At 44.6% G+C, this 19538-nt stretch overlaps 1 protein-coding gene across 1 annotated transcript in view; it reads right to left on the reverse strand.

Moving 5' to 3' along the window:
- Positions 1-7750, reverse strand: part of znf423 (zinc finger protein 423) — a 127208-nt gene extending 119458 nt beyond the window's left edge. Inside the window, exon 1 of the mRNA XM_062390643.1 lies at positions 6675-7750. Coding sequence (XP_062246627.1) covers positions 6675-6714 — 40 coding nt within the window. The 5' untranslated portion in view covers positions 6715-7750. The remainder of the gene's footprint in view (positions 1-6674) is intronic.
- Between the last annotated feature and the right edge of the window lie 11788 nt (positions 7751-19538).

Raw genomic sequence — 19538 nt, forward strand, 5'->3', positions numbered from 1 at the left:
CCTTTTCTCCCACAGCAGACATGTGACCTGCCAGAGTGGGAGAAGCCCAGGTGGTACTAATACTAATACTGTCTGACTCTGTGTCCCAGAATAAACCGGCACATAACACAGACGTTTTCACACCTGAGAGTCTGGACCACGCTCCAAACCGAGGCTCGTGTGTTTGTCTCACATTCTTTATAACTTCATCTGGTTAGTCTTGGTTTCGCATTCTGGGAGAGGACTCCAGACATCAGGGGTCGTATATGGGACATTGAATGGAGAAACTTAATAAACTGGTTCCGAGGCACCTTTCACCCCAGATATTACAGTTCTGACTAGACTAGAAAACTACAGTCCAGTATGTGCAGGTGTAAAAATTAATAATTAAATCACATTAATTTCACCAGTGCATTTCTTCAGGTCTTCAGTTGCATAGGCCTGGTTACACTCGCCTCTGTGAGCCTTCAATTGTGCAGTAATTTGGTTCTAATTGAGAGAGGATCAACACGACTCCAGTTAAATTCGATGCATGGTACTGCTGGGCTCCACCAATCACCAATTACATTAGCTTGTTTTGTCCTGTTTAGAAGAAGAGAGAAGAAAAAAAAAACACACACAACCACCAAAAACTCAAATCCACCCCCTGCTGTGAAGTCAATGGAATTTCTAACAAAGCTCCTAGAAAGCCATTTAATGGTTCAGCAAGCCTTAATGCAAAGCCGATACAAGCTTTTACGAAGGAGTCACTCAATGCAGCAGTTGCTTGTAGCGGCGTGGAGAGGAAACAAGATAAGCCGTCACCTTTTGGTTTTGAAACAGAAGAAGCCGAGGGGACGTTCGGCTGCGGCCTGAAAGCACCGGAGCACTCGGATGTACCTGCGAGAGCACATACTGTCGTCTTCTCGAGTAATCCAAGCCACATGTGCAGTGTCTCCGAGTTTTATAGGAGCCAGTCGCCCCATGAAAGTCTCTGTGCTCTGCCAAAGGGCGACATTAAAGCTGATCTAATTGTAAAGCCAGATGGTGAGAGAGAGAGAGAGAGAGAGAGAGAGAGAGAGAGGGAGGCTGAGAGAGAAAGAAAAACAGACTGAAGAGTGAGAACGGAGGAAGAGAAATGGGAGATTAACTGTCCTGTACTATGCACACAGCAAACAGAGTTCTCATTCTGCTGCTGTCAGGTATGAGGATTCCACGGCTCTAATATAAACAACAATGACAGGTGCACACAGGACCAGCGATTGGCTGATTCTACTCCGCCTTTTGCAGCAGACGCATTAATAGATTCAGGAAACCATAAAAACCAGCTTGTAACCTGACGGCATTTCCCAGCACAATTAATTTTTACCCACATTCGCGTTGGCAGTTGTTAATTTCAAGTCTTGAGCAGTTAATTGACAATAACTTTAACTCCAGGCGATGAATAATTACCATCCCAGAGTCTCTTATTAGATTTAAATCACATACTTACATGAAATACCGTGTCGACCGATTCAGTGTCAGAAAGGAAGATGGTGCGGCTGAAATGAATCTGCAGCTATTTGGATAAATCACATTCATTTGTTTGTTTATCCATAAAAGTAAATTGAATATCTCTGGGTTTTAAACTGTCAAACGAACAGAAGATGCGCTTTGATTTTCCTGACTCCAGATGTTTTATAGATCTAACGATGAATCAATGGGAAGATTAACTGGTAATGAAAAAAGTCTCATTGTAGCTGGAGAGGAAAATATACAAATTTCTGTCCCAAAGGCTTTCAACAAAAACTTAATAAAAACTAAAAGTAAAATTGAGACAGTATCGCTAGGTTTTATAGTTTATATACGGGAAGATTGTTTTTCTTAAATTATACAAATTGTTCTTTGTCATTTACGATGTTTTCTGAGAAAAGAGCGTCATAATTCTTAATTTGAATAAAATTATTATATTATCAAATGACCAATAAATTACGGTGTAAAAATGAAGTAAATACTTGTTTCAATCACAAAATATATCATATGGATGTGAGCCTTGCACAGACCTATCAGTTTATATATGCTGATATGAAATTATTATTATTTTAGAGAAGAAACTATGCAAAAAAAATGTTTATTCTCTCCATGGCTGTTTGATTTATATAATTTATAATACTGATTTATGGTTAAACTCTAAAATATCTAGACTCAATTACAATTCTTATCATAAATGATGGATTATGGCATCTTAACAATCACTGATAAAGTTTCTATATCAGCTACTATCCCTATCTGACATATTCTAATCCTTAATACCAACACATGAACCTTTCACTGCACCAGTGATTGTTGCTGGTTTGTCTCCGACTGTAAGATCAAATAAACCAGTTGATATAAACTGGACGACACTGGTGGAGCCACAGACAAACGTGACGGCTTGTAAAGAGGCGAGAGGGGACGAGAGAGAGAGACCCGAACAGGGCGAGCGAGGCAGAAAGGAGGAGATTGAGTGGAAGTGATGCCATTAGCCCAGAAGAGCCGGACTCAACTCAGGGCGACAGTAAACTCTCCCCCCCCCCCCCCCCCCCCCTGGGCAAAGGACTCACTTGGCTCCACTAACCATAAACAACGCTCTAAACAAACCAAATAAATGCTAAAAACCAAGTGCTCCCTCTCTTACCCCCCCCCCCCACCCCCAGCTCCAGTCTCACCCGGCCTCCCCTCCCCTCCCCTCCCGTCTTCTTGTCATATGTGCTCAACTCCCGTTTAATGTCCTGCAAATGAAGCGGATTTATTAATGTGTAATTAAGTAATAATCATCGCTACATAATGCATGAAAGACTCGAGGGGCTGAGAGCTGAGAGGGCGAGCGAGGCAGAGAGAGATAGGAGGTGGCGAGGCAGGCGGAGGGTTCTGCCGCCTCGCTAAAGACACACATTAAAATCGGATTAATCCACTGAAATAATAGTTTGATAAGAGAGGAGCCGCTCGCTCGTCTCTTCCTCCTCGCTCACCCCTCCTCCTCCTCCTCGCTCACTCCCCCCCCCCCATCAGCTCGTTCCATGGCCCGTCCTCGTGTTCAATTAGCAAACTGCAATTAGTTAAGTCCCTCCACTGTTAACGAGGCCTGATCACTGCAGAGGCTCGCCTGGTTAAGTAATTCCATCAAAAGGAACTTGGAGGATCAGTTAAATGAGTGAAAACGCTGCTGTTTGTTTTAGTTTTGAGTTCCTGAGGCTAAACCGTCTCATTATGTGATGGGTAGTCTTGATCATGTATAATTAAGCCAAGAAGGTTTTATGCTCGCGTCCCTTTTCAGACTGATCACATAAAAACCACTGAACCGATTTTCCTCAGGCCCAGAGAGAACCCACTCTGACCAATTGGTGGATCCAGGAATTTCCACAAAACTTGTTGGTGGATCTGGACAAACCAGAGAGATACTAAATTCATTTTTTCACTTTCTTCAACACTGTAAGATGCAACCTACCGAGTGTATTATACTAACTTTAATAAATCATTTCTCTTCCGAATCTTAACCACAACCATACAGGGCGTCTGTACAGAACTAAAACTGCGTCTTTCATAGAACGTACAGTAAAAGTTTGAAGATGTTTACTTCTTATAAAATAAATAAAACACCCTGCTGTCAATAAACGTGATGCTTAGCAAATAAAGGAAAGGCCGACAACACGACTTTCCACTTAAATCCGTATCGTTTGTACCTTTCACTGGTAGTTTAACAGTGTACTGGTTCGAACTGGTTTACCTGTGCAGGGATTTTGTTGAGCGCATCTAACAGTGAGTAATGTCACTCATCCTCCCGTTCAGATTCAGAAATAACCCCCGGTTCTTTTCAGGCCAGGCCAGTGTGAGTCAGAGTGGATCTATAGAAGAAGATGGATGAGCTGGGACTTTGTGCTTGTTTGTTATTGTTCTGGCACGCCTGGCTGGCCAGTGAGTCCGAGAGCGAGCCAGCGCAGTCATAGATGGGTGAGCAGGTGAAAGACGGAAGAACATGAAAACACAGATAATCCCCCGACGATGCTCACCTCGTCATGGCCTCCACCCCCCCCCCCCCTCCTCTGCCCACTCACCTGCTATGTGCCACTGCACAGCCCCTGCTCCACCCCCCCACCCCCTCTCTGTCTCTTCCATCTCTTCTACAAACCTCTCTCATCTTCCCCCCAATGCCGTGTCTTGCCAAGCTGTCAAAGGGGCAAGGTGTGGAGGGCAGATAGCAACACGCATGTACACACACAGATGCATGAGTACACATACACAAAACACAGGGTGCTTATGCAAGCTGGACCACAAGGGCCATGTTACCTTTGCTGCACACACACACACACACACACAGACACACACAGACACACACAGAAGTGGTCGTCTGCCTCAGCTTTGCTTCGCTCGGCTTCGCTCGGCTGCCTGACTAAAGCTAAGCTCTCGTTATCCAGGAGGCTGAGGTCTCGCACACAAAGACACACACATGCGTGTCCGTGATGAATGCGAACACAAATATAGAGGATGCAGATCTTGCGAGTGTGAGCACGTACGCACACAGACACACACTGACAGAGCAGCTGATGTGTTCACTGACAAACTGCAGCGAGCGACAACATCACTACAGCAGGAGGCAACAACATCCAACACTCATCATTCAAATCAAATCCATTTCCACGCTGAAACAACAAAGACTCATATTCAATCAGGTGATTTGCAAAAATACACAATCTACCAAAACTGCTTCTGTAGATTATCGATCATTTGCTGGTTTCTACTTCTTGCTTTTCTCCATTTCAGGAAATTATAAATTCTATTGTCCTGTATTTTATACTGCTGGTCAAATAATTGACATACAATAGAAATACAATAGCTTAGACTCAGATATCATTTGATAACCAACAAGGCCTTTTCTAAATGAGGAGATTTTTATTATTTATACTATTTGTCATTATCTAATGTATTAACATGGCCTCCAAACATTATGGCCACGGATTTATCTCACGTTCTTACGAGAGAAGGTGAGAAATGAAAACATCTGGAAAAAAGTTCAGATATACTAAGAAAACAGTCTCAGACAATGAAAGTGATATTTACAGATATATTTTTTACAGATTAGCAATTTGCCAGTGCTGTATTAAATCTATAATATCTCAAAATAAAACATGTGTGTGTAACTTTTAATCACTACTTTAATGCCACTTCTTTAAATCTAGAGAAAGATAAGGTGCTGACAGACTGTGACCACATTCTCATCTTTAAAACTGAATTAAGATTCTTAAAATTCTCAGATAATTCAAACCTTACAAGATGCAATTTCCTTCAAATGTGTCGCTGCTGGCTTCAGTGGAGGAATTTATTCACTTCAAATGTTATTGTGGATTTAAAGACGAGCTGCATCCACTCGAAAACTGAAACCAGCTTTACAGCAGATTCCTGAGGAGGCTGTGGAATCTGGTGGCTCCCAGATCCCATCAGTATCAATATCAGTCAGCTCCTCTAAGTGCATTCATACATTAGTCTGTGGACTGCACTGGTAAACAACTGGGTTTTCTGCACATGCACCCCCCACAATAAGTACAATAATACACATGGTCGGTGCTTCGTGTGTGTGTGGCATGTGCGCAGCCGCCTCCTATTGATTGATGCAATGAAATTCCACCTGAGTGGAAACAGGCTTAACTTCCTAACCTGTCGGAGAAGCTTAAGTCCTGCAATCAAGGTCACGCTGCTAATTAAACTAACCCACCCAGCCTGAGTCGCTGCTTCTCCTCCAGATACACTCACAGAAAAGGGAAAAGCCTATATGATGGAGGGGGGGGGGGGGGGGGTGGCAACCACATGGTCAGCTCTTCCCGTTGCCCATCTGGGTCCCATAAAGGAAAACATGGAGGCCAAGGCCACCGCATGCACCCTCATGCATGATGCCCACTCACCCATGCAGAGCAATGAATACCATTTTTTTACGGAAATGGGGAAAAACCAGAGGCCTCGTTTTTTGCAGAAATCCCATAAACAATTTGCACTTTCATGAGTTTTTTAAGAAAATGGTGGAATCTGTCTGTTCCAGCCCTGCATGTGAACACAACCTGATTTAGTTTACTAAAATTGAGGAAGGTCAAATAGGTTTTCTCATAGGAAACCACCGGCATGCTGGAACAATAAGTAGAGAGATATTCAATCAGGTGTGTTTGCATGTGAACAAAACCTTCTCTCTCATCAGATTCATGCACTGGCTCCTCAGATCAAAGTAGATTTCAGATAATGGGGCTTTTTTTTGTCATATTTTGATCGAGCGTGTATAAAAATGTGAGGGACTGAGAGGACATGACACTGGAGGGGGTCGAACAGTCACATTTACCAAGCAGCTGAGTGCAGGTTAGGACATGGAGACACAACAGGGAATAATCCAGATTAAAACGAAACAAGTGAATAACAAGTGGCTCCAGAAGAACAAACAAATCACACTGCAGAAACAATCCAAATCCAAATCCAACACTTGTTCCAGCCTCACTTCAACTGGGACCAACTCCAAACAACTAGTGGACGAACCAGTGGCCAAACTAAACCCTGACAGTGATTTACCTTGATAATAAAATAAACTACACACACATGAGGAGGGAGGGGAATTAAATTAGTGAGCTCCATTAAATCCTGGTTGTGTGTTTGTGTTTAATTTAATTCGGCGTCACTCCTGGTTCGCGGTCACACGAGGCGCAGAGGAATCAGTTCCTTACCTTTGACGGAGCGCGGCTTGGCCTGTTTCCGTCTCGACATCTCGTCCTCGGCTTCTTATCGCGGCTCGTGCTTCTGGGTTTTATTCGTTCCGCTCGGTGTTTTCAGGGAAGCATACAGGCGGACACAGGCGGGTTATCTTCACCTCCTCCTACTCCTCCTCCTCCTCTTCCTCCTCCACCACTTCGCTGCTGCTCCGTCGCCTGTTGCAATGCGGCAGCTCCGGTCGGTGCGCGGGGGGACGGGGCGGTCGGTCCGGCCGCTACGCACCGGGGGGACACTCGGCGTCCTCCTCCCGCACAGCCCGTGGAACAACCGGGGGCAACTTCCCGTTCACGTCCCCTTCTTCTTCTCCTTCTTCCCGTCTCTTCTCCTTCGCTTCTCGCGGCGCACACCTGAGCAGCGTCCCGCGCTAAAAGTGGCAGCCGCGCGGTGCCACCGGTGCCACGGCCGCGCGTAACGGTGCCGGCGAGGAGCCGGAGACGCGGGCGGAGGATGTTAGTTTTCTGGAGGATTTGCTTTAAACGTCCCACCCCCTACTGTCGCGCTCCTCTTCTGCTGCTTCTTCTTCTTCTTTCTTTATTTTTGAGTTTAACGCAACTGTGTTTGTTGGTTCGCTTCCCTCCCGGAGAAGCGGCACCGATCCGAGCCTCCTACGCTCCGGTCCCGCTGATCTACACTAGGCAGTGGTGGTGGTGGTGCTGCTGGTCTGGTGGCATGGACATTGCGCTCTTCCCCTGCGTCTCCAAACCCCCGAGGGGAACCCTGCTCACAACCCACGCTTTCTGGCTTTTTAGTTTTTTGAGTTTTGTGGTTAATATTCTCCGAACGCCTTCACGCGTCAGCAGCAGCCTGATATTTCCACTCGTCTAACCCTGCGCTCGCCTCTGTCTCCCTGCTTTTTCTTTGTCCTGACTCTGGCTACCAGTCTCCCTCCTCCTCCTCTGCCTGCCTCTGCTGGCGGGGCTGCGGCGCAGACACACATAATAAAGCCAAGGCAGGCAGTGCTTGGCTGGAAATGTAGCCGCGTCCCAGCAGGGGGATGTGAGAGAAGGGTCCCGGCGGGGGAGCGCTCTGATCCCGCAGGGAGCAGCTCGGCACAGCCCGGGTTGGCTGAGGCAGGAGAGAGGCAGGAGAGAGGCAGGCAGCGCTGATGGAGAGAGAGAGAGAGAGAGGGGTGGGGGGGGGGGGGGGGGGTTGAGAGAGGGAGAGAGAGAGAGGGGAGGCAGGGGGAGACTTAGGCAACAGCGCCCAGACGTGGCCGAGCGGCGTCACTACAGCAGGGACCCGGAGAGGACGCAGGGAAGAGGTGGAGGGAAAATGTGGGTCGGAATTGAAGGAGGGACGTGGAGGAAGGTGAGCGGGTTAAAGGGAGAGTTCCCCCCAAAATTAAAGTTCATCATCTACATGCCACTATCAAACTCAGATCAATGCAGCAGTTGTGAATGAAAGCACTGCACCATAGTAAAGAGGAAAAGCTAAATATGGTGTTAACAGTGAGGAAACACCTGGATGTGCCACAGTAGAGTTGAATGAGTTATTTTCATCTTTCTGATTTCACGCCGGGCGCTGATGGAAACGTTGAAATGTGAAGAATGAGAAACAGACGCATGGATTCAATCTGTGACGGCTCCGTCATTCCACAACATTTCTTCACAGTAATTAGTAGAAGGTCAGACTTTATTTCCTCTAGTTGAAATTATCCTGTTTCATAATTTTTCTACTCATCCGAGGTGGATTCATTTCTCTGTGACAGTTTCCTGCAGGATTAGTCTAAGCCCATTCGTTTAGGGTGAGCAGAACCTATCGGTGTGTAATGAACATTCTCCACACTTCAGACGGAGACCACACGAAACAGTGTGTGTGTGTGTGTGTGTGTGTGTGTGTGTGTGTCCATCCAGTGACGTGCACGCAGGAGTGTGTAGACCTTTTGTCACAGACCTTTGTGTTGCCGTCATGTCGAGGTTTGTTTAAAGAAATACCTCCGTGTCCTGCATGGAGACACTTTCTTTCACCGTGAACACAAATGTTTGACTTACTGTACAAACATAATTCAATTAGCCATGGAAAAAGTGTGAGTGCATATGGCAAGCAAGTGTGTGTGTGTCCGTGCATGTGTGTGCATGAGTGCATGTGTGTTTGTGAGCGTTCTTCAGTTCCTTTATTTCCACTGGAGGAGAGCGGGACTTGTCTTTGTACAACATAAAGCAGACAAAGAGAGAAAAAATGAAAATCACTGGGTGCTTTGTTCTTCACTCTCTGCTCCAACTGAGCGCTCTCTGACCGCAGCTGAGCTTTTCCATGCCCCCCCCCCCATCCATCTCTCTCTCCCTCTGCTTCCCTGTGTCTCTCTGACTCCCACCCCTCCCACCCCCCCTCTCTCTCCATCTCTCTCTGGTTGTCATGGATAACTGGGTAACGTGGAGCTCCCACTGCTGACCAGCAGGACCACTGCCCTCCGCAGATTGAGCCCTCCCCACCCAAAACCCCGTCCTCCCGAGGAGAGACGGAGCAGCCTTTAAGAATGACCCCCTGCTGGGCTTTGGGGAGGTGTGTGTGTGTGTGTGTGTGTGTGTGTGTGTGTGTGTGTGTGTGTGTGTGTGTGTGTGTGTGTGTGTGTGTGCGTGGTTGGGGAAGGGGGGGGGGCTCTTGTCTCTTTGCCCTCCCCTCGTAACCCCCCCCCCTTACACCCACCCCCTGCCTCACCCTCCAACCTTCACCTCTCCCTCCCCATGAAATGAGCGCACGCCAGGAAACCAGTGTGTGCAGTTCTGGGTTTGTGTGTGTGTGAGTGCACATCCAAGGCTCCCCCAGTGTGCCTGCCGCTGGCATGGAGGGGCAAAACCCCTCGCTCGGTGGTTGGTCCCCCATCCAGCCCCGCTCCCCCCTCCTTGCTTCTGCCGGTGGATACAAAGAGTGGGAAAAAAGCCCACATTACAAGCTCCTTAAGGGTCAAGGACAGGCCCCACTCTGAATAGCTTCTAAGAGTCGTATTGTTGAATCACATAGCTCGCGATTACACCCCCTGTCATCTTTGTGCGGATTTGGCTTTTTTTATACACACAACGAGAGAACATCAAGTAGCAGCCAGTGAATAAGTCGGCCAACAGACATGCAGTGGGAACCGATACAGACAGGACTTCAATGGAATGAACCGGGGACAGATGTAGAATTACAGCCCCAGAAGAAGGGGATTTGGCTTAAAGATTTCATACCTGAACAGCAGCTGGGTTCTACAGTGGTGAGGAATGTGAGAGCAACGAGATTATGACACAGAAAATGAGGTGTCAGAAGTGTGTGTGTGTGTCTGTGTGTGTCTGTGTGTGTGTGTGCATGAATTCATTCTACAAAAGCTGCTGTGCTGAGACTGTCTCACTGAAAACACTACACCTCTGATCCCACCATGCAATACAGCATATGTCACCCACTCATGAATTTAACAAGCTTTAGATAAACTCCAGTACTTCACGCTCAGGGAAACTGTTCGTCGTGCTACCGGCTATTCTCTGTTTTCTTTTGACATACTTCAGATCAGGAACATAAATAAACAGACTCACATGTTTTTCTAAACACTGAAAATAGTTGCTATGTGTTATTTCACATGAATAAAATATTTCTAAGTTGTCTCTTCAGTGTAAACATCCTTGTTACCTCCATGAGGATATTCTTTCACCCTCATCCGATGGTTCATTGGTTGGTTGGTTGATTCATTTGTTGGTTGGTTGGATTGTTTGTTTGTTAATTGGTCAGTTGGTTGGTTGGTTGATTGATTTAATTGTTGGTTGGTTGGATTGTTTGTTGTTAATTGGTCAGTTGGTTGGTTGGTTGATTCAATTGTTGGTAGGTTGGATGGTTTGTTTGTTAATTGGTCAGTTGGTTGGTTGGTTGGATTGTTTGTTTGTTAATTGGTCAGTTGGTTGTTTGGTTGGTTGGTTGATTCAATTGTTGGTTGGTTGGATTGTTTGTTTGTTAATTGGTCAATTGGTTGCTTGGTTAGTTGGTTGGATTGTTTGTTTGTTAATTGGTCACTTAGTTGGTTGGTTGGTTGATTCAATTGTTGGTTGGTTGGATTGTTTGTTTGTTAATTGGTCAGTTGGTTGGTTGGTTGATTGATTTAATTGTTGGTTGGTTGGATTGTTTGTTGTTAATTGGTCAGTTGGTTGGTTGGTTGATTCAATTGTTGGTAGGTTGGATGGTTTGTTTGTTAATTGGTCAGTTGGTTGGTTGGTTGGATTGTTTGTTTGTTAATTGGTCAGTTGGTTGTTTGGTTGGTTGGTTGATTCAATTGTTGGTTGGTTGGATTGTTTGTTTGTTAATTGGTCAGTTGGTTGGTTGGATTGTTTGTTTGTTAATTGGTCACTTAGTTGGTTGGTTGGTTGATTCAATTGTTGGTTGGTTGGATTGTTTGTTTGTTAATTGGTCAGTTGGTTGGTTGGTTGGTTGTATTGTTTGTTTGTTAATTGGCCAGTTGGTTGGTTGGTTAGTTGGTTGATTCAATTGTTGGTTGGTTGGATTGTTTGTTTGTTAATTGGTCAGTTGGTTGGATTGTTTGTTTGTTAATTGGTCAGTTGGTTGGTTGGTTGGTTGGTTGATTCAATTGTTGGTTGGTTGGATTGTTTGTTTGTTAATTGGTCAGGTGGTTGGTTGGTTGGTTGATTAATTAGTTTGTTGGTTCATTTCTTGGTCGGTTGGACAATCAGCAGGATTACACATAAACCACAAAATGTTTTCCTAAAAACGTATTGAAAGGGTGAGACATGAGTCCAGAAAAGAAAACGTTAAATTTTGAATGATTCAAACTTTTATTCATAGAAGGGGCATCATCATCATCATCATCATCATCATCATCATCATCATCATCATCATCATCATCTTGTCCATCAGCAGTAGTATTTATATATACTAGTATTTGCAGTATTAAGTAACTGATTCTAGCTGTTTACCATTAAAGCTATAAATCTCATGACAGATACTATGTTTAATTGTTGTGCATTAACATTTAAGTTAATTTGTTTTGGGCATTTATGCCTTCACTGCATTTCTTTGTTCCCTTTCATCATCAGGAAGCCATGAAGATGAAATCACTCCAACGTGAGTATGTACAAAATCTAATTCAAAAGCATTTAACTGTGTAGTAGTACAGAGCAGTCAAAATGTATTTTGGGATGTTCGCCCTGAAACAAGTGATGAATATATGATAAATTAAGAATGTACTTGGGTTTGATGGTGACATTCAAATATTTAAATCTTATCCCCACTGTGAAATGATCTTCATCAAACAGAAACTTTACAGTGAAGAAAATCTAATACATGTTAAAATCGGTGAACAGAATCAGAATGAGACGGACACAAAAGACAGCAACCTCACTGCCTCACATTATTAAAAAATGTAGCTATTGTGCACACAATATATTGGAGGCATTATTGTGAGTGTGTTGTGTTGTGAGTGCTCCGTGCAGATATCCACGGTTGCAGAGCGAGGGGGCACTGAGAGTTTGACTCTGTTGACCTTTGACCCGGCTGCTCTGACCTCTGTGGGTGGAGTCTCCAATGGCCGCTGCTCAAACTGGAAAATGGAAAAACTAATTGCGTGTGTGTTTGGATTTCGCCACAACTCCTCAAGAGCAAATCCGCCCGAAAATATCAGCATTCAAGGTTTGTTCCAGAAACACCTGAGAACATACTGATGGCAGCTCTGTGGTTCAGGTAGAGCTGCTTCAGAGGAGGATCAACAAACAGGTCTCTCTCTGAATCGGGAATATGCAGTTTGCATTTATTAATATGTCAATTGAAACTCATATTAAAAGAAGAAAATAATGTGATCAATCTAAACTGGCCACTGCTAAACATGTTTAAAATCTGATGTATGGATTAAGATGATGGAGGCCGAAACCTCGTCTCTCTTTTCTGGAAAGTGTTACTTGGTCTTGTTACCTCTGCTACGGAGGTTTGTTTTTATCTCTGTTTGTTTGTTGGTTCGCAGGATGATGCGAACGCTACTTGATAGATTAACACAAAACCTGGTGGAGGGATAGGATGTGAGTCAAGGAAGAACTACATTTCAAGGAAACATTCATTTTTTCACTTTCTTTAACATTGCGACACAACCCTAACCCTAACCCTAATGGATCTCAATTTTAACCAATAAAAAATCCTGATCTAGTAAATGTAAATGTGGTTTCTTAAGGGGATTGTTGGGCCAATTCTGCTATGTGATGGATTTGCATGTTGATACCAGTTATTGAATATTGGCATTAACTCTGAAAGCCACCGTGAGGATTTTGCTTTCTCACTTTGGCACCACACAGTGGTAGAGTTGAGAATAACACTAGCTCTGAGCAAACCCCACTGGTTGAACGTGTCTTGTTCTCGTCGTTATCTTTCATGATAACTCATGAGGATATTTGGAGTGTTTGGTGTCAGACTGTCCACTTTGGTAGAAAATAGTTAATTCTGCTATTCTCTATACTTTTCTTTTTGTAACGAATGTCTGAGTCAGCATATTCTGGTCTGGGCCATAGGTTTTCAGAGTGGGAGGCGAGCATCCTCAGGGGCACTCAATGAATGGCAAAAATATTACATCGATTTAACAAGAGCCGAGATGTGTGTGTTTTGTTGGAAGAAGCTCAGCGATAGAGAAGTTTGAGGGACTTTTCCTGCCGGAGACATAAACCAATAAATGCCTGAGAACAGACTTCTCTGTAAGTATTTAGTGTCATCTGAAGTTATGTCAAAAAGCAATATCAGGCTGCCTTTACTCGATAGTTGAGTGTCTCTGAAATGAAATAACATAAAAATGATCAAATAAACATCCAGAGATTGAGTGAAAATAAGCAGAGGCACGGTGTCTGACTGTGAAAACTTCAGGTCTTGGCCAGAGAGAAACATTGATGTTCAGAAAGCATTGAAAAGTATGAATGAGCTAATAACAGGGATCCGAGTCCCTGTAGAGAGGTGGAGGACACTGCACAGTATCTATGTGCTGATCCGTTCCATGTTTAATCGTCTATGTGACTCTAAATGGGACCATCATTTACTAAAGGAACATCGTGCTGAATGGAAGGAGACTTTAAACTAGTAAGTGAGACCATTAACTTCTTGTTCACTTCATAATAAATCAAGTGAGAAGTAGAGACATTTCCTCACAAACGTCAATTGAAACTGTCTTCTTCTGCAACCAGTGAAGTCGCCCCCTGCTGGGCATTTGTGAGAATACAGGTTTCAGGCCCTTCCGCATTGGCTTCACTTTACGAACCCAGAGTCCACGTCTGTATTCACACCCACAGTCTGTGGGCCAATCGCAAGCAGCACCAGGGCTTTGAACTACACCGAGGGACACAGACCATTTAATGAAAGTGGACAGGTAAATGTGGACTACTGGCACCACGGCGTCATGGCCGTCGGTCACATGACATGACACCAAGAGATTGTGTGTGTGTGTGTGTGTGTGTGTGTGTGTGTGTGTGTGTGTGTGTGTGTGTGTGTGTGTGGGAGCATCCACGGCAAACATTGGACCCACTGGAAGCTGAGTGCGGAGTCAGGGCCACACGCAGCAGAGAGCCGACAGCAGGGTCTCCACATCAGAGGGAACCTGCAGAATAACTGCATGTGTTCAGTGGATTCGCTCTGCTTAGGTCTTTCGTTCTGCACACACACACACACACACACATGTTCCCTCCATCTCGCTGGTATCAGAGCCTGATGTTCCTGAGGTGAGGAGGTAGCACAGTCTATTCTCCACGCCCTCACAAAGCTCCACTAAACATTGGTCCATTGTGCTGCTCGCCCGGCTGCCACTGGTGGATAGAGTTAATGTTATATTGATGTAGCCCAAAGCACTCTCTCTCTCTCTCTCTCTCTCTCTCTCTCTCTCTCTCTCTTTCTCTCTCACCCTGTGGACTCTCACCGGCTCCACCAGGTCTTCTCCCTCTGCAGACAACGCTGTTCCATCTCGTTGCTTTCGCTCCAGATATCAGCCATTTTTACATGGAATAATTAGACATAACTGATTTAAATACTACAAAGCCACATTCTTTTGTCTCCACTTAGTGTGGTTCTGGATGCACGGTGACACGCACGTGTGTGTACATGTGTTTACCTCTGTGTGGACACAAGGTACGTGGATCCTCAGTGCTGCTTATCTACAAACCTGAAAATTTAAATTCTGAGGATTTGCGGATGCATACGGTGAACCCACAAACCCACTGTGCGTTATGTATGCATGAGCGACTGTGTGCGCTTGCAGGGGGCAGCAGCAATTGGTGCAAGTGTGTGTGTGTGTGTGTGAGTGTGTGTGTGTGTGTGTGTGTAGGCTGCATATGAAAGTGAGAACAAGCAAGAACATTTAGCCTGCAGTTAGTTTTTAATAAATATTCACAACAGAGATGCAGATCAACATTTTAATTAATATTTGTTTTGAGCATTTTTGTTCAGGCTGCTATTCTGCACCCAGTGTCACCTGCGTGTGTGTGTGTGCGTGTGTGTGTGTGTGTGTGTGTGTGTGTGTGCAGGACTCCAGCTGTCTGAAGTCTCCAGAGACACAGAATATGGCCGTTATGATGATGATGCTTGTGGTGATTAGGATCCTTCTGATGAAGACACTGGTTTGACTTTGAGCTTCGTCTTTGTGGTTATTGTTGACAATCGCTATGATGATGATGACACTGCTTGTGATGATGAGTGCGATGATGATGATGATGATGATGACACTGCTTGTGATGATGAGTGCGATGATGATGTCGATGATGATGAACGTAATAAGAAACAGTTGAGATGTAGTGTTTGTGCTGATGTGGGAGACGGCCTCTGTGGCAGTCGGGGGGGAAATAAAGGCTCAAATGAATGGAGGTGAGATTAATTCAAATTTTGTTTACACGTTTTACTTCTTGGTCTTAAAACGTCACTTTAAAAACCACAAACCTCTTTTCAGCCTCTGGAGTTGAGAAATTCGAAGCCTGAAAAGATTTCTGAGAATTTATTTACATTTTACTCCAGCAGTTGATTAGCTTAGCTTCTCTTAGCATGAAGACTGAAGCAGGGGAAACTGACCTGGCTCTGTCTAGATGTAAAAAGCCTCTCAGGTTACACTTCAGCTGCCATAACTCAGATTGTTGGATATTTTAAATAAAGAAACTAAATCTAAATGATATATTGTTAAAGCATCACTGTGCACCTTGTTTCTTACCTGGTTCAGGGACTGTGAATATGGAGAATATTAAGTATGCAGGTCAACAAAATATGTAACAAAGGTCTTGATTCTATGACATTTTAATAAACGTTATTAAATATTACATCTTTAAAGTGTGGTTGGTTCTTTAATAATGCAGCAAAAATGTCTAATTCTCTTTTAAACCCCAATATGGAGAGCATGATACACAAGTGCTTCTTCCCCTTTAAGAAAACTGTGTCTGTGAAAAAAGCACGATAATTGTTCTGCTGGATTTCTAAGGAAGAACAGAACAATTTCTTTACATTTCTTTTGAGCAAAAAAAGGGGAAATGTGTGTGTGTGTTAGTGTTTGTGTGTGTGTCTGGTGTGTGTGTGCAGTGGATGCACGTACATGCATACAATGACACGTCTGTATTCCTGTGTGTGTCCTTCTCTCCGGGTCCCGTCTACCTCAGTCACGAGGGGACGTTGAAAAGGAACAGTGGCAGTGTGACAGGACGACGAGAGCGAAACCAAATCCACTTTCCTTCCTTCTCCTTCTTCTTCTTTGTACTCTGGTTTCTCATTGAGCGCTCGGCTCGGCACAATGCTGCATTTCCCCCAACAGTCGCTCTCTGTGGGGAACTCGCCCCCTTCTTCCTAATTTCCCTCTACCTCAACAGAAAGGAGGCCCGTTTAAAGAGCATCATTAGTGCCAGGCCGTTTTCTTGTTTTCCTACTCTCAGAAGAAAGAGGAAGTGTTATCTGTGGCGGACAAACTTAACCCAATTAAGATCTGGTGGGGCGTAGGGGCCCGGCTCGGGACACAGCTGGGGCCGCCAGCTTGCCAAGCAGGCACGCAGCCAGCCAGGCAGTCAGGCAAGTGGCCAGCTCCCTCACCCAGTCCGCCAGTCAAACAGTCGACCAGCCGGGAAGCCAACCAGCTGCAGTGCACCCAGTACACCCAGTACACCCAGCAGCAGCAGCAGCCTGGCAGGCAGGCGGCTAAACCAGCAAACCAAGCTGCCAAACAGTTAGCCAGGCAGGTAGCCAGCCCAGACAGCCAGCCTCTTCATCCTGAGATGTTTACACTGAGCTCTGCTATTTCAGGATCTATTCAGTACGTGTGTGTGTCCGTGCAGAAACCAGGAGGTGAATAAAGACGAAAGAGATGCTGAAACATTACATGATGGACATTGTGATATTATCAAAATAATAATAATAATTTGATTCTATGTACATCTCAGATTTCATTATTAGATCTTGATTAGTATGTTTTGTTTGCTTGTAAGAATTGAAGAACATTTTAAATTGAACTCCACACTCCTGACTAGTAAACCAACCAAGCAAACCACTCAACCCTCAGCATGAGTCAGTAAAAACCAGCAAATTCAGGTTTAACCAGGAGAAGAAAAACACAGCAACCTCAGAGAGCTGCATGTGAAGGAACCCTGACCCAGCACAGACAGAAGCAATCGATGCCACGAGTAGCAGAGCAATAAAATAACAACACTGATGAGAAAAGAGAAGAGTGTCTAACAAAGATGAAATGGTGTTAATGTTTGAATTACATAAGAGAATGGTTGTATTAATAATCTACGATCAGCTGCTACCAGTCCTTTTCATTCTTGATTGTTTTCATTAAGATTCATGGGTTTTGGGATATTCAGGCCACATTTGCTATTTTACAAATGAGCCACTATAGGTTCACCTCCATTCTGTTTTGGCCAGAAGAGGCTCACACCCGTATTCTGTTTGGGATCAGTAGAAACAAAGACATCTTACACAATGTTGAGCTCACACATGACTGATGAAACAGAAACTTGCATCTCTTCATATTGTGTTTTTGCAGAAGATGCTCCGGTTGTTCAGGCTGCACTGAGTGGGAGTGTGTTGCTGCAGGTGCAGGTCAAAGGTCAGACACAAGACCACAGCGGAGAGGTTTACCATATCAAAGGAGGGAGTTTAAGTTATCATCATAATAATCGATTTATCTCTTCTTTGGCAACGAGAACAAAAACATTTGTGTTTTAAAATAATCCAGTAGAATCCAGTAAAAAGTTGCTCTGTTGTATTATGTCAGCCTTGAGAAATATGAACCCATCCTTTAACCGACAGTGGATTAAATATTTACTCCCCATGTCAAATATTCCTGCTTTAATAAAGAATAATTCATACAGGTCTCAGATAGGAGCTCTTTGGAGAGATCTTCATTCATCTTCCAGGACCTCTGGTAGCTGTAAGTGTGAACACATTTCTTTATTTGCAGCTTTCCAGGGAAGAGCAGAGGCTCCGCGGGTTCAGATGAATTTTGTTAATTTTGAATTTGCCAAACATGTGAACATGAGAGATGATGTGTGATAGTTGTGTGTCTGCGTGGAAACCAAGAGATGCAGAGGACAAAAGATCCCCTGTCATATGCAAATGTGGATTGAAACTGAGACATCATTGCCCCTAACAGTACACAGCCCAGACACACACAGACACACACACGCACACACACACACACACACACACACACACATATAGAGCACATTTCTAAATCATCAAACCTTCTTCCCCTGGTGCCACACCTCATACTGGCACACACTCAAGCACGCTCACCCCATGATCCACAGACTAGTGCCAGATACACACTCCAACAGCCAAACATGTTGATAATTAGAGCCTTGTTATTGGAAGGTGTTATCACAACAATTAACACCCTAATGTGTGTATGCATGTGTGTGTGTGTGTGTGTGTGTGTGTGTGTGTGTGTGTGTGTGTGTGTGTGATGGCAGTGATGGGAGGAAAGGTGCCGGTCGTGTGTGCACGCCTTCACGTGACGCTGGGTGGCGAGGAGGTGTGTGTGCATTCCATTAATTCTACCACACAGGCCTGGCATGCTGACACACACAGTCACACACACACACACACACACACACACACACACACACACACACACACACACACACACAGCCAGGGTTCGATGTAACAATGAAACAGTTTCCCATCTGATGAAGTTCCTGTGAATTCTGACACAACAGCAGCAGGAAGAGGTGGAGTGATAGATTCTGATTGATATCCAGGGGAGAAAGGAGGGGGAGGAGGAGGAGGAGGGTACAGAGAAAAGGAGATGGAGGTGGGGGGAGCAACAAGGGAATGGGAGACGAGTCAGGGCGGTTTGTTAAACTCTTTATTTTTAATCACATGGTAAATGTTCTGTGTTTATACAAAAAGAAAGTTAGAGTCAACTCTCTGATCCCCAGTGTTAACATATAAGTACTCAGGACATACAAGTACACAACATATTAAGTACTCAAAACATAGGACACAGTAAAACATAGTATGCAGTCACAGCGGAGCTGGATGGAGATGACTCCTTTGGCACAGGTATGATGATGGAGGTTTTGAAACATTTCGGGAGGGTGGGAGTTCAGTATCTTGCCCAAGGGAACTTCAGCCCACAGATGGGGAAGACTGGGATCGAACCGCCGACCTTCTGGTTAGAGGGTGACTCTGCTGGAATGACAGAGGGATGGTTTCGGTAAGAGGAGGAGGAACAGGAGGAAACAGTGCTGACAGGTTGATGAGAGGACGGAGGAGGAAAAGTAAATGTACATGTGGGGGAGTCAGGGTTTAGAATCTGTCCATTTCTATCATGAGGTTTTTAAGAAAATAAGGGGGGGGGGACAAGGGAAAGTGTTTTAATAACTTATATAACACTGTACATTTTACTG

This window comes from Platichthys flesus, chromosome 6 (assembly GCF_949316205.1).
Source record: "Platichthys flesus chromosome 6, fPlaFle2.1, whole genome shotgun sequence".
Classification (NCBI taxonomy): domain Eukaryota; kingdom Metazoa; phylum Chordata; class Actinopteri; order Pleuronectiformes; family Pleuronectidae; genus Platichthys; species Platichthys flesus.